This window comes from Coregonus clupeaformis, chromosome 28 (genome assembly GCF_020615455.1).
Source record: "Coregonus clupeaformis isolate EN_2021a chromosome 28, ASM2061545v1, whole genome shotgun sequence".
In the NCBI taxonomy this organism is placed as follows: Eukaryota; Metazoa; Chordata; class Actinopteri; order Salmoniformes; family Salmonidae; genus Coregonus; species Coregonus clupeaformis.
Genome location: NC_059219.1, coordinates 4,034,513 through 4,062,134, shown reverse-complemented (window position 1 = coordinate 4,062,134; position 27,622 = coordinate 4,034,513). Strand labels below are relative to the sequence as shown.

At 45.1% G+C, this 27,622-nt stretch overlaps 1 protein-coding gene and 1 non-coding gene across 2 annotated transcripts; one reads left to right on the top strand and one right to left on the bottom strand.

The window, feature by feature from the left end:
- Positions 1–559: 559 nt before the first annotated feature.
- LOC121542558 (sulfotransferase 4A1) lies at positions 560–26,567 on the top strand. Its single transcript, XM_041851968.2, has 7 exons — positions 560–1,204; positions 12,085–12,215; positions 13,619–13,699; positions 13,797–13,923; positions 14,195–14,289; positions 19,873–20,011; positions 25,458–26,567. The coding sequence occupies exons 1-7, from the start codon at positions 1,036–1,038 to the stop codon at positions 25,568–25,570; spliced, it is 855 nt and encodes a 284-aa protein (XP_041707902.1). The 5' UTR covers positions 560–1,035; the 3' UTR covers positions 25,571–26,567.
- Positions 24,751–24,825, bottom strand: trnat-ugu. Its single transcript has one exon. It is a non-coding gene; the product is annotated as a tRNA-Thr (tRNA).
- Positions 26,568–27,622: the final 1,055 nt, after the last annotated feature.

Below are 27,622 nucleotides of genomic sequence, written 5' to 3'. Positions count from 1 at the left end.
TTTTTTACTAGGATTAAATGTCAGGAATTGTGAAAAACGGAGTTTAAATGTATTTGGCTAAAGTGTATGTAAACTTCCGACTTTAACTGTAGTACATAATTGCTGTAAACACATCTTGCTTTCACAATTTACCATTTGGTAAACAGCACCCCAGGTAGGCTACTGCAGCCTATTGCTCTATTCGTGATATTTACATTTTAGTCATTTAGCAGACGCTCGTATCCAGAGCGACTTACAGTTAATGAGTGCATACATTTATTTTAATTTTTTCATACTGGCCCCCCGTGGGAATCGAACCCACAACCCTGGCGTTGCAAGTGCAATGCTCTACCAACTGAGCTACACGGGGCGATATCAAAGTCATTTTTTGATAAGGCCCGAAAATGAAATAAATGATTTGTTATCATTTTTATTATGGAAGATTGAATAAGTGTGCTTCAATGCCCTAAGTTTGCTTGGTATGATTTGTCTCTATCTGTGCATCCGACTCAGCTCTCCTACCAGAAAACTCGCGATACCGTAAAGTGTTGTGTATTCGCTCAGAAAAATTCAGGAGACGACTGAAGCGCGGATGGCTTGGCAGCGTTTTGCGGCATTTCACAGCAGTCTAACACCCGGATCAAACAAGAACGATTCCATGGGCTACTGAAGAATGCCATTCACGTAGAATTGGAAAACGTAATCTGTTGATTTTAAATTCCAAGAACAACAACAGGCCTACCTGCACCATCATCAATGCTTAATGCAGCCTACGATTGAAAGCATTCGTCTTCCGGCTACAAAGACTAGTGAGCACGCGCGTGGCCCGCAACAGCGAACTGGTGCTGATGCTGAGGAGAAGGCGCGCGCATCATATGAGCGCATCGCATTACATCACTTTGCTACGAGGTGATTGGCTGAAGGTCAAGGCGTACTTCGCTCGCGGATATCACGTCCTAGCCAAGCCAAATATCCCGACTCAAGAGGAGACATATTATCGCTATCAAAACAAATTTAGTTATAACCTTTTAATTGATTGTAAATATATTTTCGAGGATGGCAGAGAGCGAAGCAGACACGCCAAGCACCCCGATAGAGTTTGAGAGCAAATACTTCGAGTTTGATGGAGTGCGACTTCCACCCTTCTGCAGAGGAAAGATGGAGGAGATCGCGAACTTCTCCCTCAGAAGTAGCGACATATGGATTGTCACGTATCCCAAGTCAGGTAAACAATATTGACATGTGTTGTTGCTATGCAATACGTTAGTTCAGTACCCTGAGATGCAGCATGCTGTAGGCTTGAGGATGCACGTTATTAGGTGTAGGTCTATAGTTGCTTTACATTTCTTTCGTCTTATCGTGTCGTGTGTAATAAACGCAAACGTCTCCAGTTGAATCCTTATGAGTTTATCCTTGCATTGTGTTCAGAGTTGCATCTAAACATTGTGAGATGCACTGGCCTATAAGGAAGGGCGTCAATGTTTACCTCTCTCCAAACATAGCCTGCAGCAGGCTAAATACTGGCTGTATCAGGAACATTCACAAATAGATAACAGTCTGATTTCGTGGCAGTCATGGCAGCTCATTGAAGGACTTTTAATTCTGAGTTATGTGCTGCTGAAATGAATAACTTATCAAATGGGAACCTTCGAGTTGCGTTAAACGCCTGCGCACTTCGCATCCATTCGCTGTTGACATTTGTTTTCGGCGGATACACAGACAATGTATTGTATTGTCAGGCCTCTGGTTAATGTTTACATCCGTCCCTTTCTGTCAGAACCAGCTTGCTTTGCGCAGTGCTGTGCTGCTGCGGACCGGGCTGACGCGCCGTACTTGCGCGTGACGCACTTGTGTGTTGACAACCTGTGCTGGAGCAGAACTCTCGGCACGGGTGGGTCCTCCTGGTCACGTGACTCGGTGGGCGTAAATATCCATCTTCCCTCAAGTTCATTGTGGGAGTCAAATCTTTCAGAGACATACTGTATATAGCAATTATTCCTTTAATGTCTCTTCCTCTCTGTCCACACAGGATTCCAGCAGTGCCTATATATGCATCTGCACGAGTAAAGTATGATTGCAGGAGTGAGAGGAGAGAAGGAGAGAAGAGGAGAGGTGGGAGCAGTATAGGTTGTTGTGCTCTCTAGGCCTGGAAACAGATGCAGGCTGGCAGTCAGTGATCAGTGCTGTTGTTCCCTACAATATTATTACTGTAAGGGAGTGAATGGATAAAATCAGTCCTCTCTGAAATGCAAATGGCTGGCCCTCCCTTAAGCTAAATATATTACCTATACCCTCCCTGAATGCTTGAAAAAACCCAAATAATAATTAAAATGAAGTGGATAGCAGAGAACATGTCTACCGTTTACCCTCACTTCTTGGACAGACCAGAGTCTTAGATATGCAGTTTTAGTAATTGCTCTTCATCTTGTAAGCATTACATGGCAACACAGGAATTTTGATAGAGCACAGAGCTGCGGGCCAGAAGGTTTTGGGTTCACAGACCACCGTGGGTGGAAAGATCTCCTTTATAGTAAAAGCAATGCGTGAATCTACCATTGTTTTTGCAGGTCCGAGAAAAAATAGCCTTTTATAAAAATGTCATGCAATTCTTGTCCATTTGTCAGTCTACCCTACCCTAGTAGCTAATCAGCCCGAGGACTATTTCCCTTGGCAGGTCAGTGGTGTATTATATACACTACATGACCAAAAGTATGTGGACACCTGCTTGTCAAACATCTCATTCCAAAATCATGGGCATTAATATGGAGTTGGTCCTCCCTTTGCTGCTATAACAGCTTCCTCTCTTCTGGGAAGGCTTTCAACTAGATGTTGGAACATTGCTGAGGGGACTTGCTTCCATTCAGCCACAAGAGCATTAGTTAGGTTGGGCACTGATGTTGGGCGATTAGGCCTGGCTCGCAGTCGGCGTTCCAATTAATCTCAAAGGTGTTCGATGGGGTTGAGGTCAGGGCTCTGTGCAGGCCAGTCAAGTTCTTCCACACCAATCTCGACAAACTATTTCTGTATGGACCTCGCTTTGTTCACAAGGGCATTGTCATGCTGAAACAGGAAAGGGCCTTCCCCAAACTGTTGCCTCAAAGTTGGAAGCACAGACTCGTCTAGAATGTCATTGTATGCTGTAGCATTAAGATTTCACTTCACTGGAACTAAGGGGCCTAGCCCGAACCATGAAAAACTGCCCCAGACCATTATTCCTTCTCCATCAAACTTTACAGTTGGCACTATGCATTCGGGCAGGTAGCGTTCTCTTAGCATCCGCCAAACCCAGATTCGTCAGTTGGACTGCCAGATGGTGAAGCATGATTCATCACTCCAGAGAACGCGTTTCCACTCCTCCAGAGTCCAATGGCGGCGAGCTTTACACCACTCCAGCTGACGCTTGGCATTGCGCATGGTGATCTTAAGCTTGTGTGTGGCTGCTCGGCCATGGAAACCCATTTCATGAAGCTCCCGATGAACAGTTCTTGTGCTGATGTTGCTTCCAGAGGCAGTTTGAAACTCAGTAGTGAGTGTTGTAACCGAGGACAGACGATTTGTACGCGCTACGCGCTTCAGCACTCGGCGGTCCTGTTTTGTGAGCTTGTGTGGCATACCACTTCGCGGCTGAGCCGTTGTTGCTCCTAGACATTTCCACTTCACAATAACAGCACTTACAGTTGACCGGGGCAGCTCTAGCAGGTCAGAACATGTTGGAAAGGTGGCATCCTATGACGGGAGCCACGTTGAAAGTCACTGAGCTCTTCAGTAAGGCCATTCTACTGCCAATGTTTGTTTATGGAGATTGCATGGCACTGTGCTCGATTTTATACACATGTCAGCAACAGGTGTGGTTGAAATAGCCAAATCCACTAATTTGAAGGGGTGTCCACATACTTTTGTATATATAGTGTATCTTAGAAATATAACTTTGCTCTATGCTTCTCCGAGCATGCACTTCGTAGCCTATAGGCTATGGATCATTTGATTGAGACCACACTAAATAGCCTATAGGAGCACTTGATGTTGCCCGCCCAGCAGAGAATCAGAGATGAAGGGCGGCATTGGGCACACATCGATATATAGCCTAATAAGCAACTCATTCTAAAACACAGAAATATTGAAATTTCATCAATTAAAAATTACGTGACCCTACCCTGGACTAGATTTAAAAAAGACTAAACCCTCCCCTTGACTGAAATTGGAAAAGCATGACCCTCCCCCATTTTCCTCCAGGTAACCATTATGTAAATGTTGATCCATCCCTAACACGCCATTTACAGGGTTTGTAGAGTGGAACGTCAACTATAGGAAAGTTAAGACTAGACAGAGGCAGCATACAGGAGCTATGTAAAACGTGTCATTATTCTCCAGAAGCAACCACCATCTCAATCAGTTCATGTGACAGAAAGGAATTTATAGACAGGTCAGGCATTACTAATCAATGATGAACATCCAATCCTATCCTTACATACGTCCCCTCCCACTAAGAAACGTCCAAGTTTCTCTAACATAAAATACACTGTATGTAACTATGGGCCTACTTATAATAGAATTCAATACTTGAATAGTATATTGCCGAGATACATTTTATGCAAAACAAAAATCCTGGACACAGTTAACGTTAACTGAGTCTATCAAATATGCACGTTTTTATTTTCTTCCTATAACAAAATGCCATTGACAGAACATTCCAATGCAAATATGTTTAAAAGCAACATTCAGTCCACCTTTTCACATTCATTCATTATTTCTATTTTCATGTTAACTCCAAAAGTATTTTCTGTTTCTTCAAACCACCGAAGTCCAAGAGGATGTTCTCGCAGTACCATGTGCGGTCCGCATGCACACAGCAGTCCCACGGTCGCTGCTGTATCCCCAAGGCCTCCTTCTGTTCCACTTTCATAGGGTCAAAGTCACTCACACAAACAGTAGCTGGGAAAGCTCTGCCTCTTAGAGTAGGCATCTCCATCCCAATGTGGTAAACCAAGGAGAGCACAGTCCTTCCACGTGCAAGCGCACCTAGCCACGAATCCTCCTCAATCATGTCCATGTTGCAACAGGTTCGGGCCCATCAAAGAGAATGGCGGGTGATGTGCAATTCCCCGATGTCCACAAAGCTTTTGGTGAAAATAAATGTCAGATACATTTTCCAAGTCCTGGTAAAATATGCAGTTGGTAAAGACATTGTACACAAGTGGACAGTAGGCTTAGGCAGTATACCGTATATATGCCGTATACCGGGGTATTTGGAATTAGCCACTGGGTGGTTTTTCAATACCGTCAATACCATCTAAACTATTTCTTTGAAGTTTTTCAATGAATGTTTATATTTATAGGTACTTTTTAAGTAAATAACTGCAGTCAACTTGTGCAATACGTTAGGAGATAAAGCAGATCACGTTCTTCATTTCACCTGTCACATTATTTTACATTATGAAGCTTATATTTTTTATCATAGTTCCCCAGAATGGTTGAGTCAGTCACGTGTTTGTTTGTAAATAGCACAATGGGTGAAAGTGGGAGCAAGTGAGTCCAGCTGTGTATTGACAGGGGTGGCGTTTTATATTGAAGGTCAACAGTGTTTCTTTGCTTCAACAGAGTGATCAAGGACGTGCAACTATAGTTTTCCTTCACAGAAAATACATTAGTGCAACACATTCAGCAGAAAATAGCTTCATTTTCATCAGATGACAACAGAAGTGCAACGCTATTTGGCTGGCAGCCACACAAGTAAATGAGCTTACATTTACATTTACATTTACGTCATTTAGCAGACACTCTTATCCAGAGCGACTTACAAATTGGTGCATTCACCTTATAGCCAGTGGGATAACCACTTTACAAAGATTATTATTTATTTTTTTATTTTTTTGGGGGGGGGGTAAGGGAGGGGGGGTAGAAGGATTACTTTATCCTATCCCAGGTATTCCTTAAAGAGGTGGGGTTTCAAATGTCTCCGGAAGGTGGTCAGTGACTCCGCTGTCCTGGCGTCGTGAGGGAGCTTGTTCCACCATTGGGGTGCCAGAGCAGCGAACAGTTTTCACTGGGCTGAGCGGGAACTGTGCTTCCGCAGAGGTAGGGGAGCCAGCAGGCCAGAGGTGGATGAACGCAATGCCCTCGTTTGGGTGTAGGGACTGATCAGAGCCTGAAGGTACGGAGGTGCCGTTCCCCTCACAGCTCCGTAGGCAAGCACCATGGTCTTGTAGCAGATGCGCGCTTCAACTGGAAGCCAGTGGAGTGTGCGGAGGAGCGGGGTGACGTGAGAGAACTTGGGAAGGTTGAACACCAGACGGGCTGCGGCATTCTGGATGAGTTGTAGCGGTTTAATGGCACAGGCAGGGAGCCCAGCCAACAGCGAGTTGCAGTAATCCAGACGGGAGATGACAAGTGCCTGGATTAGGACCTGTGCCGCTTCCTGCGTAAGGCAGGGTCGTACTCTCCGAATGTTGTAGAGCATGAACCTACAGGATTGGGTCACCGCCTTGATGTTAGCGGAGAACGACAGGGTGTTGTCCAGGGTCACGCCAAGGCTCTTCGCACTCTGGGAGGAGGACACAACGGAGTTGTCAACCGTGATGGCGAGATCATGGAACGGGCAGTCCTTCCCCGGGAGGAAGAGCAGCTCCGTCTTGCCAAGGTTCAGCTTGAGGTGGTGATCCGTCATCCATACTGATATGTCTGCCAGACATGCAGAGATGCGATTCGCCACCTGGTTATCAGAAGGGGGAAAGGAGAAGATTAGTTGTGTGTCGTCTGCGTAGCAATGAAAGGAGAGGCCATGTGAGGATATGACAGAGCCAAGTGACTTGGTGTATAGCGAGAATAGGAGAGGGCCTAGAACTGAGCCCTGGGGGACACCAGTGGTGAGAGCGCGTGGTGCGGAGACAGCTTCTCGCCACGCCACTTGGTTGGAGCGACCGGTCAGGTAGGACGCAATCCAAGAGTGAGCCGCGCCAGAGATGACCAGCTCGGAGAGGGTGGAGAGGAGGATCTGATGGTTCACAGTATCAAAGGCAGCAGACAGGTCTAGAAGGACAAGAGCAGAGGAGAGAGAGTTAGCTTTAGCAGTGCGGAGAGCCTCCGTGACACAGAGAAGAGCAGTCTCAGTTGAATGACCAGTCTTGAAACCTGACTGGTTTGGATCAAGAAGGTCATTCTGAGAGAGATAGCAAGAGAGTTGGCTAAAGACGGCACGCTCAATAGTTTTGGAGAGAAAAGAAAGAAGGGATACTGGTCTGTAGTTGTTGACATCGGAGGGATCGAGTGTTGGTTTTTTGAGAAGGGGTGCAACTCTCGCTCTCTTGAAGACGGAAGGGACATAGCCAGCGGTCAAGGATGAGTTGATCAGCGAGGTGAGGTAAAGGAGAAGGTCACCGGAGATGGTCTGGAGAAGAGAGGAGGGGATAGGGTCAAGCGGGCAGGTTGTTGGGCGGCCGGCCGTCACAAGTCGCAAGATTGTATCTGGAGAGAGAGGGGAGAAAGAAGTCAAAGCATAGGGTAGGGCAGTGTGAGCAGGACCAGCAGTGTCATTTGACTTAACAAACGAGGATCGGATGTCGTCAACCTTCTTTTCAAAATGGTTGACGAAGTCATCCACATAGAGGGAGGAGGGGGGGAGGAGGATTCAGCAGGGAGGAGAAGGTGGCAAAGAGCTTCCTAGGGTTAGAGGCAGATGCTTGGAATTTAGAGTGGTAGAAAGTGGCCTTAGCAGCAGAAACAGATGAAGAAAATGTAGAGAGGAGGGAGTGAAAAGATGCCAGGTCCGCAGGGTGTCTAGTTTTCCTCCATTTCCGCTCTGCTGCCCGGAGCCCTGTTCTGTGAGCTCGCAATGAGTCATCAAGCTACGGAGCTGGAGGGGAGGACCGAGCCGGCCGGGAGGATAGGGGACATAGAGAGTCAAAGGATGCAGAAAGGGAGGAGAGGAGGGTTGAGGAGGCAGAATCAGGAGATTGGAGGGAGAAGGATTGAGCAGAGGGAAGAGATGATAGGATGGAAGAGGAGAGAGTAGCGGGAGAGAGAGAGCGAAGGTTGCGACGGCGCATTACCATCTGTGTAGGGGCAGAGTGAGTAGTGTTGGAGGAGAGCGAGAGAGAAAAGGATACAAAGTAGTGGTCGGAGACATGGAGGGGAGTTGCAGTGAGATTAGTAGAAGAACAGCATCTAGTAAAGATGAGGTCAAGCGTATTGCCTGCCTTGTGAGTAGGGGGGGATGGTGAGAGGGTGAGGTCAAAAGAGGAGAGGAGTGGAAAGAAGGAGGCAGAGAGAAATGAGTCAAAGGTAGACGTAGGGAGGTTGAAGTCCCCCAGAACTGTGAGGGGTGAGCCATCCTCAGGAAAGGAACTTATCAAGGCTTACAATGGAAAACCAAGGTATTTTTTGCAAAAACAATGCACGGCCATCATTTCTAATGTTTATCATAGACATAATGTAGCCATATACATTTCCTAATGTTTTGCTAAGAGTTTTGCTAAGAGTTGAATTTTACCTGAGAAAAGTACAGAGAAAAGTTGCTACACATCAGTCAGCGCACTGTCTGCTGATAGAATGCCCGTTCCTGAATTCTCATCTATAATAATAATATGCCATTTAGCAGACGCTTTTATCCAAAGCGACTTACAGTCATGCGTGCATACATTTTTTTTTGTGTATGGGTGGTCCCGGGGATCGAACCCACTACCTTAGCGTTACAAGCGCCGTGCTCTACCAGCTGAGCTACAGAGGACCACATCTGAGTGGAGAAGTGCAACTGAAGCACAAAATTAGTCTAATGCCGAGCAGAAATTACAATAAGAAGCATTTTAGATCTGCATTTACAAAACGCAGCAAGATATTACGAGTTGTATCTTTTTTTCCTGCTGTGAAAAATGAAGAATTCTGTGTTAATGCGACCCCTAAATTTAACTTGCTAGTTATCTAAGTAAGTTACTGAATTAATAAGGTGATGGGGCATCATATTGTTTAAGCTTTCTGGCATTTTTAAGTCAAAGCCCTTTGGATGAGTTATCTGTACAGCTGCCACTGCTATTTTGATTTCCTTGCGTTTTTTCTTCTCTGTTCTCGGCGTCTGCTCCTCCCCCATCTTCTCTGAGCAGAGCAGGCAGGCCCGTTGCCCTAGCGATTCCAGACAGACACAGCCTGTACACATGCTGCTTCAGAGCAGACAAGCATGCATCAAAACTTTGTTCATTTGCACAATGTCTCTCGTTCACATTCACTTGTAAATGTCCAAACTCACCAAAAATGACATTCGGTATCTCCTACCTATATATGTATAACTTTATGAGCTGGATTCCCTGTCTTTGCAATTTGTTTATTTTTGTTTGTGCTCATTAGCATACTTAGCTAGCAGCCTCCATGGAAATTCGCTTTTACTTGTGCTAATTTTGTTAGAATTCTGGTAACAGATGCCCAATGGTATTTTTTACGTTTTTTTTGTGTAAAAAAGATTAGTTTGTGTACTAAACTAGTAATACTGTAAATCCTGGAATAGAGAGAAGGGCAGTATGATGATATGAAAAATCTGGAAACCACCCAACCCAAGTGTCAGCTCGCTTCTGGATTACAATAAACTTGGGATGTGGTTGATTTGGCTTTGTGCTGGTGCTGATGTCGATAACGTCTATTTGTTCTGTGGCTCTGTCTCTGTCATCTGTGCTCAACTGGTCCCTGACTTGTGGCTCAGTCCCCTACAACAAATATGACAACAAACACTCTCTTACTTTCTATTGCCAAAATAGAAGGGCCTTTCAATTACCTAAATATGATTAAACCAGAGGTGGGAAAAAGTACCCAATTGTCATACTTGAGTAAAAGTAAAGATACCTTAATAGAAAATGACTCAAGTAAAAGTGAAAGTCGCCCAGTAAAATTCTACTTGAGTAAAAGTCTAAAAGTATTTGGTTTTAAATATACTTAAGTATCAAAAGTAAATGTAATTGCTAAAATATACTTACAGTGCCTTCGGAAAGTATTCAGACCCCTTGACTTTTTCCACATTTTGTTACGTTACAGCCTTATTCTAAAATTGATTAAATAAAAAACAATCCTCAGCTATCTACACACAATACCCCATAATGACAAAGCGAAAACAGGTTTATAGAAATGTTTGCACATTTATGAAATATAAAATACTTATGTAAACTATCATGGTCCAAACACACCAAGACAGTCGTGAAGAGGGCACGACAAAGCCTATTTCCCCTCAAGAGACTGAAAAGATTTGGCAATGGTCCTCAGATCCTCAAAAAGTTATACAGCTGCACAATTGAGAGCATCCTGACTGGTTGCATCACTGCCTGGTTTGGCTACTGCTCGGCCTCCGACCACAAGACACAACAGAGGGTAGTGCGTACGGCCCAGTACATCACTGGGGCCAATATTCATGCCATCCAGGACCTCTATACCAGGCGGTGTCAGAGGAAGGCCCTCAAAATTGTCAAAGACTCCAGCCACCCTAGTCATAGACTGTTCTCTCTGCTACCGCACAGCAAGCGGTACTGGAGCGCCAAGTCTAGGTCCAAAAGGCTTCTTAACAGCTTCTACCCCCAAGCCATAAGAATCCTGAACAGCTAATCATGGCTATCCGGACTATTTGCATTGTCAATTTACGGATAGCCAGGGGCACGCGCCAACCCTCAGACATAATTTACAAACGAAGCATGTGTTTAGTGAGTCCGCCAGATCACAGGCAGTAGGGGTGACCAGGGATGTTCTCTTGATAAGTGTGTGAATTAGACCATTTTCCTGTCCTGCTAAGCATTCAAAATGTAAAAAGTACTTTTGGGTGTCAGGGAAAATGTATGGAGTAAAAAGTACATAATTTTCTTTAGGAATATAGTGAAATAAAAGTATAAAGTAGTCAAAAATATAAATAGTAAGGTAAAGTACAGATACCCAAAAAACTACTTAAGTATACTTTTAAGTATTTTTACTTAAGTACTTTACATTACTGGAATAATCATAAACAATAATACATCTACAAGGCATGGTAGGGGAGGGAATGGCCGGCAGGGATGTAGCACAGTTGGTAGAGCATGGCGTTTGCAACGCCAGGGTTGTGGGTTCGATTCCCACGGGGGGCTAGTATGAAAAAATAAAAACATTTTCCATACGCACAAAAAGCTTATTTCTCTCATTTTGTGCACAAATTTACATCCCTGTTAGTGAGCATTTCTCCTTTGGCAAGATAATCCATCCACCTGACAGGGGTGGCATATTAAGAAGCTGAGTAAACAGCATGATCATTACACAGGTGCACCTTGTGCTGGGGCCAATAAAAGGCCACTCTAAAATGTGCAGTTCTGTCACACAACACAATGCCACAGATGTCTCAAGTTTTGAGGGAGCGTGCAATTGGCATGCTGACTGCAGGAATGTCCACCAGAGCTGTTGCCAGATAATTTAATGTTAATTTCTCTACCATAAACTGCCTCCAACGTCGTTTTAGAGAATTTGGCAGTATGTCAAACCTGCCTCACAATCGCAGGATCTGTACACAATTCCTGGAAGCTGAAAATGTCCCAGTTCATCGATGGCCTGCATACTCACCAGACATGTTACCCATTGAGCATGTTTGGGATGCTCTAGATTGACGTGTACGACAGCGTGTTCTAGTTCCCGCCAATATCCAGCAACTTCGCACAGCCATGGAAGAGGAGTGGGACAACATTCCACAGGCCACAATCAACAGCCTGATCAACTCTATGCGAAGATGTGTTGCGCTGCATGAGGCAAATGGTGGTCACACACCAGATACTGACTGGTTTTCTGATCCATGCCCCTACTTTTTTTTTAAAGGTATCTGTGAGCAACAGATGCATATCTTTATTCCCAGTCGAGAAATCCATAGAGTAGGGTCTAATTTATTTATTTCAATTGACAGATTTCCTTTTATGAACTGTTACTCACTAACCTTTTGTTCAGTGTAGATCATTTGGGGTGTGATGTTGGTAAATGTTTGCTAAACATAGCAGTATAATGGTGTAGTTTGGGCTGTGACTATGTCCCTCATTGGTGTAATTTTACATTTTAACAAACAACTACCCATTTACACTTTCCTCTTGATTCTCTCTTTCTCCTTTCTACCTTTCTCTCTCCCTCTCCCAGGTACCAGTCTCCTTCAGGAGGTGGTGTATCTGGTGAGTCAGGGGGCGGACCCAGATGAGATTGGTCTGATGAACATTGATGAGCAGCTTCCTGTTCTGGAGTACCCTCAGCCTGGGCTAGAGATCATACAGGTAGGCCTACAGCACTGAGTATTACTACTGTTCTGGAGTACCCTCAGCCTGGCCTAGAGATCATAGAGGTAGGCCTACAGCACTGAGTATTACTACTGTTCTGGAGTACCCTCAGCCTGGCCTAGAGATCATACAGGTAGGCCTACAGCACTGAGTATTACTACTGTTCTGGAGTACCCTCAGTCTGGTCTAGAGATCATACAGGTAGGCCTACAGCACTGAGTATTACTACTGTTCTGGAGTACCCTCAGTCTGGTCTAGAGATCATACAGGTAGGCCTACAGCACTGAGTATTACTACTGTTCTGGAGTTCCCTCAGCCTGGCCTAGAGATCATACAGGTAGGCTTACAGCACTGAGTATTACTACTGTTCTGGAGTACCCTCAGTTTGGTCTAGAGATCATACAAGCAGGCCTACAGCACTGAGTATTACTACTGTTCTGGATTACCCTCAGCCTGGTCTAGAGATCATACAGGTAGGCCTACAGCACAGAGTATTACTACTGTTCTGGAGTACCCTCAGTCTGGTCTAGAGATCATACAGGTAGGCCTACAGCACAGAGTATTACTACTGTTCTGGAGTACCCTCAGCCTGGCCTAGAGATCATATAGGTAGGCCTACAGGACTGAGTATTACTACTGTTCTGGAGTACCCTCAGCCTGGTCTAGAGTTCATACAGGTAGGCCTACAGCACTGAGTATTACTACTGTTCTGGTGTACCATCAGTCTGGTCTAGAGATCATACAGGTAGGCCTACAGCACTGAGTATTACTACTGTTCTGGAGTACCCTCAGTCTGGTCTAGAGATCATACAGGTAGGCCTACAGCACAGATTATTACTACTGTTCTGGAGTACCCTCAGCCTGGCCTAGAGATCATACAGGTAGGCCTACAGCACAGAGTATTACTACTGTTCTGGAGTACCCTCAGTCTGGTCTAGAGATCATACAGGTAGGCCTACAGCACTGAGTATTACTACTGTTCTGGAGTGCCCTCAGTCAGGTCTAGAGATCATACAGGTAGGCCTACAGCACAGAGTATTACTACTGTTCTGGAGTACCCTCAGTCTGGTCTAGAGATCATACAGGTAGGCCTACAGCACTGAGTATTACTACTGTTCTGGAGTGCCCTCAGTCAGGTCTAGAGATCATACAGGTAGGCCTACAGCACAGAGTATTACTACTGTTCTGGAGTACCCTCAGTCTGGTCTAGAGATCATACAGGTAGGCCTACAGCACTGAGTATTACTACTTCCTGAACCTGACATACTTGCTTGTAAAACAGACATGTAAAGGTAACCAAAACACTCAGCCCACCACATGGATTAGGTGTTTTTCTGCTTCTTGTTTTATACCGTCTCTGTTCCCAATGTTGTGATGACGTTTCCTCTATGTTTTCCCAGGAATTGACGTCTCCTCGTCTGATCAAAAGCCACCTGCCCTACCGCTTCCTGCCTACAGCCATGCATAATGGAGAGTCCAAGGTTAGAGTACACTTCAATTAGTTTGTATAATGTTTGTATAATGTTTCCATGTATTCAATCCTAATTGTCCATGTGGTTCTATGTGGTTCTCCTGTAGGTGATCTACATGGCGAGGAACCCTAAAGATCTTGTGGTGTCTTACTACCAGTTCCACCGCTCCCTCAGGACCATGAGCTACCGCGGAACCTTCCAGGAGTTCTGCAGACGCTTCATGAATGACAAGCGTGAGTGTCAGAGTTCAGGGTTCACCCGCCCCGGTGTGCAGGGGGTGTCACTATTCAACATGTGTCCTCTGTCAACACTGGACTACCTTTCTTAATTGGGACTATGAGGAATGGGTAGCTAACAGGGAGAACTGGCAGTATTTAGTCAATAAGTAATTGATCAGGCCAGGTTGCGTGAAGAGGGAAGAGAAAGCCTAGTCACCTGGGGAAACTCACTAAACTCTCTCCACCTCTCTCTCTCTCCCCCCTCCTTTTTCTCTCTGTCTCATAGTGGGATATGGCTCCTGGTTTGAGCATGTGCAGGAGTTCTGGGAGCATCGCATGGACTCAAACGTCCTCTTCCTGAAATATGAAGACATGTACAAGGTAAAAAACTGCTTTCCCTCCCTTCCTCCCTCTCTCTCTCTCCCTCCATCACCCGTCTATATCTAATATCTACCATAGATCTAACTAACACCAAACCTTACCAGAACCTCCACCCTCTATCCTAGAGGTGCCCAAAAATGTGGGTATGGTGCAGTGAGTAGTGAGTTGCAAAATCCCACCATTATACATAAGATAATTCTGGAAGCCTCTAGCAGGCCAAGTTTGGCCCTACTTTGGGTGGTCCTGCTCTATCCTATCCCAAACCAATGTCACTCTAACTTTACCCATACCACCTAACCCCTATGATAATCGTACCACCCTCAGAGCTACGTGGTAACCAGAGTTCCGGTCTATGGAACATAACTGTAACTGTACTCTCACTGGGGCAGAATGAAGGACAAATCAATAGTGTTGTTTGCTGTTCCAAAGGTCCCTTCAAGGCTGCATTGCACAGAAACACACACACACTCACATGCATTCTCTCATGCTCGCATACACACACACACAACACACGCACAGACATACAGCATGTTCTTATTAGGGATCATTTGCAAACATGAATATTTATACAGTATATACACTAGCAAGCCTTCCAAGACGTGATCTTATTCACAATCACTCAAAGTGAATATCACTGTTACAACATATTTACAGCATTGACACTGTTGGGGGCAAGTAGCTCATGAAGCCTACCTTTCTTGGAAAGTAAACAGGTTACAGTTTTTCTCAATCGCGTACAAGCATTTGTTTTGGAACAATGTTGTCGATTTCCAAAATAAAGTTCAAAAGAGAGAGAACTCTGTGGCCTTTTGCAAAACAGTAAATGGTTTTCAAAATGTAGTTGCCTTCTCAAAGCATAAATACATTAATCAAAACGATATTATACTGTACAAATTTCAGATTGATCAAAAGAACACGACTGCCTACAAAATGATTAACGCAACCATACTTATCTATTGAGTCCAAGCAGACAAAACAGAAAGTTAGTCTGTCTATTAAAAATCAAGTTAGATCAATACATTTTCTTTGCAGTCAATAAATCATGATGATCAAAATTGGGAGTACAACTATCCAAAGGTGAAAAATGATGGGCTATTACTCTCCTTTTATGCATAGTACACCAAACAATGTCATACACAAATATTATTCCTGATAAAAAATAAATAAATAAGCACATTGTGTGCTTCTAACGAAAACAATGTGTTATATTCTATGAACAAAACACTTAACAGTGACTTTTGTATTCGCTGATGACAAAAGTTGGTCTAAGATATGCAAGTCAGGTACTAAGGCAAGAAAATGATCAGAAGTTCTGTAAATGTATTTGAGCATTTGATCATTGCTGTTCTGCTGTCGATATGTTTCAACACAGATCCAAAAATGACTTGTACACGATTGAGAAAAACTGTAACATGTATGTCAAGGGTATTTGCTGAGCAAGTGTCTTATATAAGTGACAGACAACATCTGTTTCTATAGAAAGAAAAAGGAACTGTGGTCAGTTTATCCCCTTCCACATAGGCAAACATAAATTCAGCCTCTTTATTGCAAGGAAATGAAACTCCAATGTATAACCGCTAGATAATGCATAGAAGGATCTGTACACGTGTCTTAGATGACATAATCAGATGTTCTGAATCAGAGTTCAACCCCCCACTCTGTCTAAGATGTACGGGAGAGTGGAGTAAGTTGAGCCACTTTTTACATTCAGCATCACTCCGTCAAGGGAAATATAGTATTCTTTCTAACAAAGATTTCTACATAGATTTCAGGATTTTGTGTATCCCTGGATATAAATCAGAATACATGTAAACATTACAGTTTTGAAAACATAGCTTGTCCAAAAAAAGTAGTCTCTTGGCTCAACTTACCTCATACCTGTCACGATCGTCGTAGGAGTGAGTAGACCAAGGCGCAGCGTGTGAAACAAACATGACTTTATTTAATTAAAGTACTAACAAAACACGACTCGTGAAGTCCACGGTTAACAATACCGACACGGAACAAAAACCCACAACACCCAAGGGAAAACATACAGATTAAATATGGCTCCCAATCAGAGACAACCAGCCGACAGCTGACACTCGTTGCCTCTGATTGGGAGTCACACAGACAAACATAGAAACAGACAACCTAGAACACCCAAACAAAGAAACAGAACACATCGAATGAACACACCCTGGCTCAACATATAGAGTCCCAGAGCCAGGGTGTGACAGTACCCCCCCCTCAACTAAAGCAAAACAGGGGAGGGCTGGGCAGGCATACCTCCTCGGCGGTGGTTCTGCCTCCGGCCTTGACCACCACCCTCCAACAAACCCCCCATAGCGCCCCTGGTCCGGTCTGGCCCCGCTGGCTGGAGCTGGACTGGACGTAGCAGGGGCGGTAGGCTTCAGCTCCTTAGTGGAGCAGTTGAGCGGTACCTGAATTGGCACCGTTGACCCAGGCACGGGTTGTGCCGGACTGACGACTCGCACCCTAGGCTTGGTGCGTGGAGCAGCGACGGGCCTTACCAGGCTGACGACTCGTACCCCGGGCTTGGTGCGAGTAGCAGGAACGGGCTGAACCAGGCTGACGACTCGCACCCCTGGCTTGGTGCGAGTGGCAGGAACAGGCTGGACCAGGCTGACGACTCGCACCCCTGGCTTGGTGCGAGTGGCAGGAAACGGGCTGGACCAGGCTGACGACTCGCACCCCTGGCTTGGTGCGAGTGGCAGGAACGGGCTGGACCAGGCTGACGACGCACACCGTAGGCTTGGTGCGTGGAGCAGGGACAGGCCGGGCTGGCTGGCGACGCACACCGTAGGCTTGGTGCGTGGAGCAGGGACAGGCCGGGCTGGGCTGTCGACGCACACCGTAGGCTTGGTGCGTGGAGCAGGGACAGGCCGGACAGGGCTGGCGACGCACACCGTAGGCTTGGTGCGTGGAGCAGGAACAGGCCGGACAGGGCTGGCGACGCACACCGTAGGCTTGGTGCGTGGAGCAGGGACAGGCCGGGCTGGGCTGTCGACGCACACCGTAGGCTTGGTGCGTGGAGCAGGGACAGGCCGGGCTGGGCTGTCGACGCACACCGTAGGCTTGGTGCGTGGAGCAGGGACAGGCCGGACAGGGCTGGCGACGCACACCGTAGGCTTGGTGCGTGGAGCAGGGACAGGCCGGACAGGGCTGGCGACGCACACCGTAGGCTTGGTGCGTGGAGCAGGGACAGGCCGGGCTGGGCTGTCGACGCACACCGTAGGCTTGGTGCGTGGAGCAGGGACAGGCCGGACAGGGCTGGCGACGCACACCGTAGGCTTGGTGTGTGGAGCAGGGACAGGCCGGACAGGGCTGGCGACGCACACCGTAGGCTTGGTGCGTGGAGCAGGGACAGGCCGGACAGGGCTGGCGACGCACACCGTAGGCTTGGTGCGTGGAGCAGGAACAGGCCGGACCGTACTGGGAACACACACCACTGGCCTTAAACGGGGATCAGGAACGGGCCGGACCGGACTGGCAATACACCTCAGTACCTCTCGCCGTGCCTCTACAACTTCCTTCCCTCCTCTCGCCAATGGCTCCCGTAACCCGGTGGCCTTCTCTCCTCGTCTCCTATTTCGCCCTGTGGCAGCCTCCTGCTGCCCAGTCGCCCATGCCGTGTGCCCCCCCCTAAAAAATTCTTGGGGGTGCCTCTCGTCCGTCCGACGATGGCACTGCTGACGCCGCTGCTCCTCTCCTGCCTGGGTCTCCCCCTTCATCGCCCTCCGGTACCGGACGGCCTCCTCCTTCGTAATCTGCCCCCAGCCGAGGAGGACATCCACCAGCGTTACCTCCTGCGTGTGTTCCTGGACACGCTGCTTGGTCCTGGTTTGGTGGGTTTTTCTGTCACGATCGTCGTAGGAGTGAGTAGACCAAGGCGCAGCGTGTGAAACAAACATGACTTTATTTAATTAAAGTACTAACAAAACACGACTCGTGAAGTCCACGGTTAACAATACCGACACGGAACAATAACCCACAACACCCAAGGGAAAACATACAGATTAAATATGGCTCCCAATCAGAGACAACCAGCCGACAGCTGACACTCGTTGCCTCTGATTGGGAGTCACACAGGCAAACATAGAAACAGACAACCTAGAACACCCAAACAAAGAAACAGAACACATCGAATGAACACACCCTGGCTCAACATATAGAGTCCCAGAGCCAGGGTGTGACAATACCCGGGGTGGGAGAGGATATGTTAAGCCGCCTACAAATGTCTGTCCTGATTGAAATATTACCACTTCCTTTTTAAAAGCATGTCTATCTTTATTTCCCAAACAAAATTCAACACAATCGCTTTTGTCTTTTAGTCATTTTAAGCATATTTTAACACAGGCTTAACACCTAACAAACACTTTGTACTTTTTTAACACTGTTACCTCATATCCCAGCGATAATGCCTTATATTTTTGTTATATTTTGGCTCAACTTACCCCACTCCCCCCTATAAATACAGCCCAACTAACTTGTCACAGTGGTGTGCCTGGGTTGTGTATAGAATAGAAAGTAATGCAACCCGCCCTATACTCCCTATTATTAAGACGTTATCAGATTCTAGCTCATAGGTCATTTGGGAGTGATAAGAAGAGATCATTTGGTACAGTCACCTCCTAAATTATTGGCACCCTTGATAAAGATGAGCAAAAAAGACTGTATAAAATAAATAATACAAGTACTGAGCTATATTGTATACTCCAAAAATATTGAAATGTTTTATACAACATTTTTATTATTTTATATTGCTCAGAGAAATAGATTCTGTTTAACAAGTAATAATATGTTTTCTCAAATAGATACGTATGTGTCAAAATTATTGGCACCCCTAAAGATATATATTTTTTATAAATCTGCATTAACATTCAACTTTTTAAATGTAGTCTCAGCTTAAAGCGCAATCAACAGTAGAAACAATAACAAAGCGGTTTCCCCGCCTCTAGTTTTGGTAAAAAGCTGAGGGATGGGGCTGGAGAAATGGAACCACTCTCAAATTCATAGACAAAGCTATGGATGCAAGGACTGACCATCCATGATATCAAAATTATAGTTTTAATCATGTTTCGAAGCTATATAGTGTTTGTATACATTTTCTTTGTTTACAAACGGAGTAAAACAAGTTTATATATTGGTTTCTGATGGGGTACGACAGTTGAACTAAACTCATGAGGCATTTATAAGTTATATTCTTGAATTATCAATGGGTACATATTATGAATTCAGAAGTCCAAAAATGGATGTAGCAACTGCTGATTGCCCCTTTAAGGAACTGTATTGTGGCCTTCCATGGCTTCCTGTTTCACTGGGGTGTAAAAATGTGGTAACACGCATGTAAAATGCCAATCATTTTGGAGGTGACTAAATATAATTACTTTTTTATATGAATTTCTGTTGACTCATTTCCCTCTCCTCTCTCTCTCTCTCTCTCTCTCTCTCTCTCTCTCTCTCTCTCTCTCTCTCTCTCTCTCTCTCTCTCTTCTCTTCTCTTCTCTTCTCTTCTCTTCTCTTCTCTTCTCTTCTCTTCTCTTCTCCTCTCCTGCTCCCCCCCCCCCTCTCTCTCTCCAGGACCTGGGGACGTTGGTGGGGCAGCTGGCGAGGTTCCTGGGTGTCTCGTGTGACAAGGTCCAGCTGGAGACCATGGTGGAGAGCTGCAACCAGCTCATAGAGCAGTGCAGCAACTCAGAGGCCCTCTCCATCTGCAGGGGTGAGGCCCTCTCCATCTGCAGGACGGAGAGAGGGGGGAGGGATGGGGGAGGGAGGGAGGGAGGGAGGGAGGGAGGGAGGGAGGGAAAGGGAAGGACAGAGGTAGAGAGAGAGGAAGAGAAAGAGAGGGATAGAGGAAAGGAAGATAAGGAGGAATGGAGACAGAAGTGAGGGGTAGACAGAGAAGATAGCCAAGGAATGATAGTTATGGAGGAAGACAGAGATTTCTGAATATCTCCCGATGACAGAGTTGAATAAGTAAAGAGATCTGTAGGGTTACTGAAGCATTGATTGCTTTGTGCCGTAAAGTAAATGGAAGGGGTCAAGGCTGTGTGCGAAAAGGGACAGTAACCTAACGTATGCCAACTCCAACCTTTAAACAAACAAACAAACAAACGTATGCCAACTCCAACCTTTACACAAACAAACAAACAAACAAACAAACAAATGTATGCCAACTCCAACCTTTACACAAACAAACAAACAAACAAACGTAACCTAACGTATGCCAACTCCAACCTTTACACAAACAAACAAACAAATGTATGCCAACTCCAACCTTTACACAAACAAACAAACAAACAAACGTAACCTAACGTATGCCAACTCCAACCTTTACACAAACAAACAAACAAACAAACGTAACCTAACGTATGCCAACTCCAACCTTTACACAAACAAACAAACAAACAAACAAACGAAACCGAACGTATGCCAACTCCAACCTTTACACAAACAAACAAACAAACAAACAAACAAACGTAACCTAACGTATGCCAACTCCAACCTTTAAACAAACAAACAAACAAACAAACGTATGCCAACTCCAACCTTTACACAAACAAACAAACGTAACCTAACGTATGCCAACTCCAACCTTTACACAAACAAACAAACAAACAAACAAACAAACAAACAAACAAACGTAACCTAACGTATGCCAACTCCAACCTTTACACAAACAAACAAACAAACAAACTTGGTGTACTGTATTTACTAATCTGATATGACCAGACTCCCACTAGCCCCATTCATGGCTTTGCTGCTTGTATCATATACATTGTTTAGGCTATTATTAGACACTCACAAGCCAAGACACAAGCATGCTTGCAGTGCTTGATATGGCATACTCAGATAGAAGAGGGGGACAGAGAGGGAGTGAGAGAATGACAGAGAGAGCCAAATAAAGAGGATCCCAGAATGGAATGTGTGCTCATCAGCCGTACACCAAAATACAGTAGGCTGGAATGTGTACACTGGTGTATGCACACGGACGCACTCACAATCTTCAAAGCATATAGAATATGTTCATATGGCTTTATATCTCTGCTAACCCTGGGGGAGTGTATGTCTCGGCTGGCTGAGGATGAGTCAACTTAGACCAGATTTGTATGTAGGCTATGTAGAACAATTATATAATATGTGTTTGTGTGTAGTCTATATCTTTAAGCAATGATCCAGGGCCAGTTTAGTTGTTTGGCTCATAATGGTGAAGGTTAGCACTGGGTTGTGGAAGGCTGATCCTTGATCTGTTAGGGGCAGAGAGTAACAAGAGCTTTATTGTAGGCCTATTGACTGAGTGAGAGAGTAGTTATCCAGAAGCAAACCACAGATCTTGAATCAGATGTACATACCCCAGCAGAAACATAAACCTTCAAAGGAGTAGGGAATATCTCACTATGGACCATTGATTAAGGCTATTTCCATTCACTCCTATTTTTGTTCTGCAATGCCTCCCTGTGGTTAAACATAGTAAATACAGCTCAGTGATTTCTGGCACAAGGGGCTGCACCTTACTGTTTAGTTTTGAAATCCGTTCACATTTGTACTTTTTCTTGCATTATGATTTATGAATGTTGTTTTAATATCATTATGATTTCATTTTTCATGTTGATCATTGGAGATTTTTGTTATGTTTTCTTATGATTTGTTGTCAGATTTGTCTTGTTTTCTCCATGTTCTGTTTCTTTTAGTGCATGGACCCTAGTCTCTGACCTGTGCTGGTCTAACACACAGCTACGAGCTAATAGGGCCATAAACACACATTCCTATACATTCCTATCCTACATACTGGAGGACAGGTGAGTCCATATCTCTAGACATAGGCATACATACATAAACATACAGTCAGGCCCAAAATTATTGGCACCCTTGATAGATGAGGAAAAAAGACTGTATAAAATCAATTATACAAATACTGAGCTATATTGTATGCTTAAAAAATTGGGGAAATTATATTATTTTATGTTAATACAATTGCTCAGAGAAAGAGATTTTGTTTAACATGTCATATTTTTTTCTCTCAAAAAGATATGGGTCAAAATGATTGGCACTCCTGTTTTCAATACCTTTCGATACCTCACCTTGCGAGGATAACGGCACTGAGCCTTTTTCTAAAATGTTTTATGAGATTGGAGGACACATTGGGAGTAATCTTAGACCATTCCTCCATACAGAATCTATCCAGATCCTTGATGTACTTTGTCTGCGTTTATGGACTGCCCTCCTCAATCCAAGCCACAGATTTTCAATGGGGTTCAAATCCGGAGACTGATTTGGCCATTGAAAAATGTTGATTTTGTGGTCAATGTGGATTTTGATGTGTCCTTGGTGTTATTGTCTTGCTGGAAGATCCACTTGCGGCCAAGTTTCAGCCTCCTGGCAGAGGCACCCAGGTTTTTGGCAGAAATGTCCTGGTACTGGTTAAAGTTCATGATGCCGTTGACATTAACAAGGGCCCCAGGACCAGTGGAAGCAAAATATCCCCATAACATCAAAGATCCACCACCACATTTTACATCTAGGTATGGGGTTATTTTCTGCTTTGCATACTTATTTAGACGCCATCCCACCACTGGTGTGTGTGGCTAAAGAGCTCTAGTTTCATGTTATCCAACAAATGTAAATTCCTGGAATTTGCTAAAACTGCATTGGCACTTGGATTGGAACCGGTGCTATGGTCAGATGACATGAAAATAGAGCCAATGGTGGGTTTGGCGCCGAAATAAGGATGCAAAGCAGAAAATAACCCCATACCTAGATGTATGAGATGGCGCTGCAGTGGATAGCGATAACATTGAGGAGTTTACCACATCAGTGGCTTCATTAATAAGTACATTGATGACGCCGCCCCCACAGTGACCGTACGTACATATCCCAACCAGAAGCCATGGATTACAGGCAACATCCGCACTGAGCTAAAGGCTAGAGCTGCCGCTTTCAAGGAGCGGGACACAAATACAGACGCTTATAAGAAATCCCGCTACGACCACCGACGAGCTATCAAACAGGAAAAGCGTCAATACAGGACTAAGATCCAATCCTATTACGCTGGCTCTGACTCTGCTCGGATGTGGCAGGGCTTGCAAACTATCACAATTACAAAGGGAAACCCAGCCACAAGCTGCCTAGTGACGCAAGCATATCAAACAAGCTAAATGCCTTCTGTGCTCGCTTCAAGGCAAGCAACACTGAACCATGCATGAGAGCAACAGCTGTTCCAGATGACTGTGTGATGTCGCACTCCGTTGCCGATGTGAGTAAGACCTTTAAACAGGTTAACATTCACAAGGACGTGGGGCCAGATGGATTACCAGGACGCGTACTCGGAGCATGCGCTGATCAGCTGGCAAGTGTCTTTAGACATTTTCAACCTCTCCCTGACCCTGTCTGTAATACCTATATGCAGACCACCATAGTCCTTGTGCCCAAGAACGCCAAGGTAACATGTCTAAATGGCTATCGCCCCATAGCACTCACATCTGTAGCAATGAAATGCTGGTCATGGCTCACATCAACACCATCATCCCTGACACCCTGGACCCACTCCCATTCGCATAACGCCCCAACAGATCCACAGATGACGCAATCTCTATTGCACTCCACACTGCTCTCTCCCACCTGGATAAGAGGAACACCTATGTGAGAATGTTGTTCATTGACTACAGCTCAGAGTTCAACACCATAGTGCCCTCCAAGCTCATCACTAAGCTCAGGACCCTGGGACTGAACACCTCCCTCTGCAACTGGATCCTGGACTGCCTGATGGGCTGCCCCCAGGTGGTGAGGGTTGGCAACAACACTTCTGCCACGCTGACCCTCAACATGGGAGCCCCTCAGGGGTGCACTCTCTGTTCACCCAAGATTGTGTGGCCACGTACGATTCCAACACCATCATTAAGTTTACTAATTACACGACGGTGGTAGGCCTGATCACCAATGACGATGAGACAGCCTATAGGGAGGAGGTCAGTGACCTGGCAGTGTGGTGCCACGATAACAACCTTTCCCTCAGCGCCAGCAAGACAAAGGAGCTGATCGTGGACTCCACAAAATGGAGGGACGAGCACGACCCTATCCACATCGAAGGGGCTGTAGTGGAGCGGGTTCGAGAGGTTCAAGTTCCTTGGTGTCCACATCACTAAGGAATTAACAAGGTCCACACCACCAACACAGTTGTGAAGAAGGCACGACAATGCCTCTTCCACCTCAGGAGGCTGAAAATATTTGGCATGGGCCCTCAGATCCTCCGCAAGGCGCTAAAGAGGGTAGTGCGTTATGGCCCAGTACATCACTGGGGCTGAGCGCCCTGCCATTCAGGACCTCTCTACCGGTGTCAGAGGAAGGCCCTAAAAATTGTCAGAGACTCTAGCCAATGACTTTAAAAAAATGTTTAGTCATTTAGCAGACACTCTTATCCAGAGCGACTTACAGTTAGTGAGTGCATACATTTTTCATACTGGCCCCCCGTGGGAATCAAACCCACAACCCTGGCGTTACAAGCACCATGCTCTACCAACTGAGCTACAGGAGGGCCAGACTTCTTACCCCTGCACATCGACCCGGTACTGGTACCCCGTGTATATAGCAAAGTTATCGTTATTCATTGTGTATTTATTCCTTGTGTTATTATCTTTCTATTACGTTTCTATTTTCTCTCTGTGTTGTTGGGAAATGCCAGTAAGTAAGCATTTCACTGTTAGTATACACCTGTTGTTTACAAAGCATGTGACAAATTAAATATTATTTTTGATTTTAATTTAGATTTGATTTGCTTACCTACTGTAAAACATATTTGATGTTATGGGGCTATTTTGCAAAATATGACTTGTTAAACAGATTGTCTTTCTCTGAGCAATTGTAATAATATAACTTCCCAATTTCCCAATTTTTTTTGAGCATACAATATAGCTCAGTATTTGTATTATTTATTTTATACAGTCTTTTTTGCTCAATTTTATCAAGGGTGCCAACAATTATGGACCTGACTGTACATGGTTGAGAGTCATAAGGAAGCATAGATAGCGTATGAGCTGATCAATATGCAATAAAGAAGGTTTCAAAATAATAACATTCATATTGACTACTGGCAATCCCTCTTGGCCATTCATCTCATTCATAACTAAAACATAAGTGATATATGATCATGTAAATCTTTCTTCTGTCAGGTCGCGTTGGACTGTGGAAGGACATCTTCACCGTGTCTATGAATGACAAGTTTGACACTGTGTATAGACAGAAGATGGGCAAGTCTGACCTGACCTTTGACTTCGGCCTGTGAGGACCGGACCGACTAACCACAACGACACGAACACGGACTACACTCCTCCTTCTGCTGCTCAAACACTGTACACTCCTCTGCCTCTCTTCATCACTCAATCAATAATCAATTAATCAATCAAACACTTATTGGATATACTGTATATATCAATCGCTCCACCAGCAAAGACTATAGCTGTCAATCAACCAACCAATCAATCACCCACACAATAAATGAGTCTGTCAATACACCAATCAATCAATATAAAGAGTGCATCTTTCAAAAGCTCACCAATCAATTGATCTATTTATCAAACAATCGGTCAGTTTCTCAGGCAATCAGCCAGATCCTGTTTTAGCCTAATGTGGCACAAATCCCATCCCCCACCCTCATCTATGTCCCCCCTCTGCCCATCATCCCATTCCTCTTCAGTATGTACCGCTGTGTATGTATGTATATACCAATGCTCTATAGCAAGTTGTGTATGTGACAGTGGCCCCAAGCCTGAGGGAAACGCATGGAAGTTTGTGGCACCGTCGCCAAACCCGTACAGAGCAAGCTAACACGTCTCGTTCAACACTTAATGTTGAGACAGTGTTGTTATAATGTTTCAGAAACGCTGTATGATTGCTATGGTGGGAAATCATAAGTCCAGCCCTGAGTCGAGTATAGAGACCACCCATGACTGCCCATTGATACAGAGCAAGTGTTCAGTTTTGGCTGTATCCAGGTCAGTTCCTTCCTTTTAGCACACGGTTTTCACTTTCAGTACATTACATAGCTTGTTTGTTACACAAAGTCTTTCAATGGGCATTATCTTAATCAGCACTAGACTTTTTGTATCAGCCTATCTTGCTGAAGTGAATGGGGGATGTGTGTGTGTGTGTGTGTGTACATGCTTGTGTGTGAGCAAAATCACAACAATTACACATCACAACTGCCTTTTATATTTACATTTACATTTAAGTCATTTAGCAGACGCTCTTATCCAGAGCGACTTACAAATTGGTGCATTCAACTTAGGATAGCCAGTGGGACAACCACCACTGGGGGAGGGGGGGTGTAGAAGGATTACTGTTAGACTATTCCAGGTATTCCTTAAAGAGGTAGGATTTCAAGTGTCTCCGGAAGGTGGTCAGTGACTCCGCTGTCCTGGCGTCGTGGGGGAGCTTGTTCCACCATTGAGGTGCCAGAGCAGCGAATAGCTTTGACTGGGCTGAGCGGGAACTGTGCTTCCGTTCTGTTTGTTCTTGCTGCTAAAGTGATGCCTTTCTCTGTCCTCAGACCCATAGCCACCTATAGAGTTACTGTACTACACCTGAAACAACAGAGTATCCCTCCATGTTACCAGCATTCTCTGTGTGCTATCCCCCAAGTACATGTAACTTCAGACTGTATCCAAAGTTAGATGGATGGATGTATGCATCCCTCCCCAAAGGTTAGGTTTCAAAACATAATTGCCCTCTGTTTGTCATCAGAGCCCCTTTTCTCTTCCATTGCTTACATCTCTTTCTCTTTTCCTCCTCCTCCTCCTCCTCCTCCTCCTCCTCCTCCTCCCTGCTGTAAATGCCCCCAGACATACCAGTAGACCCCCTAATCCCCCCTCTAACCCCTCTGCTCTGCTGGACACTTGTGAATGTCTTTATTGATGTGGATGTAACAACCTTAACAGACAGCCCTCACACAGGCTCAGTGCTCTGCATTAGGACTACCCTCTTTCACTCTCTCTCTCTCTCTGTTTCTCTCACTCTGTATCTCTATCAATTCAATTGGCTTTATAAATGTGTTTACATTGCCAAAGCAAGTGGAATAGACAATAAACAAAAAGGGAAATAAACTCTTGTCAGTTCTTTCTCTCATTCTCTCTGTTTACGACCGTTGGCAATCCTGCTGCAGCCCACTTCTACAAGCGTAATGTGGTGTACGGTTTGTTTGGTTTTTATATGCCTGTAGGGTTGTCCTAACCTGGGCGTTATGCATCGTACATTACATACTTGCTTGCTGGTTTATTAATAAAGTTATGTCTTCAGGACAATTGAGTTGTGTGTGATGTCTTCAATGCACTTGCATTAT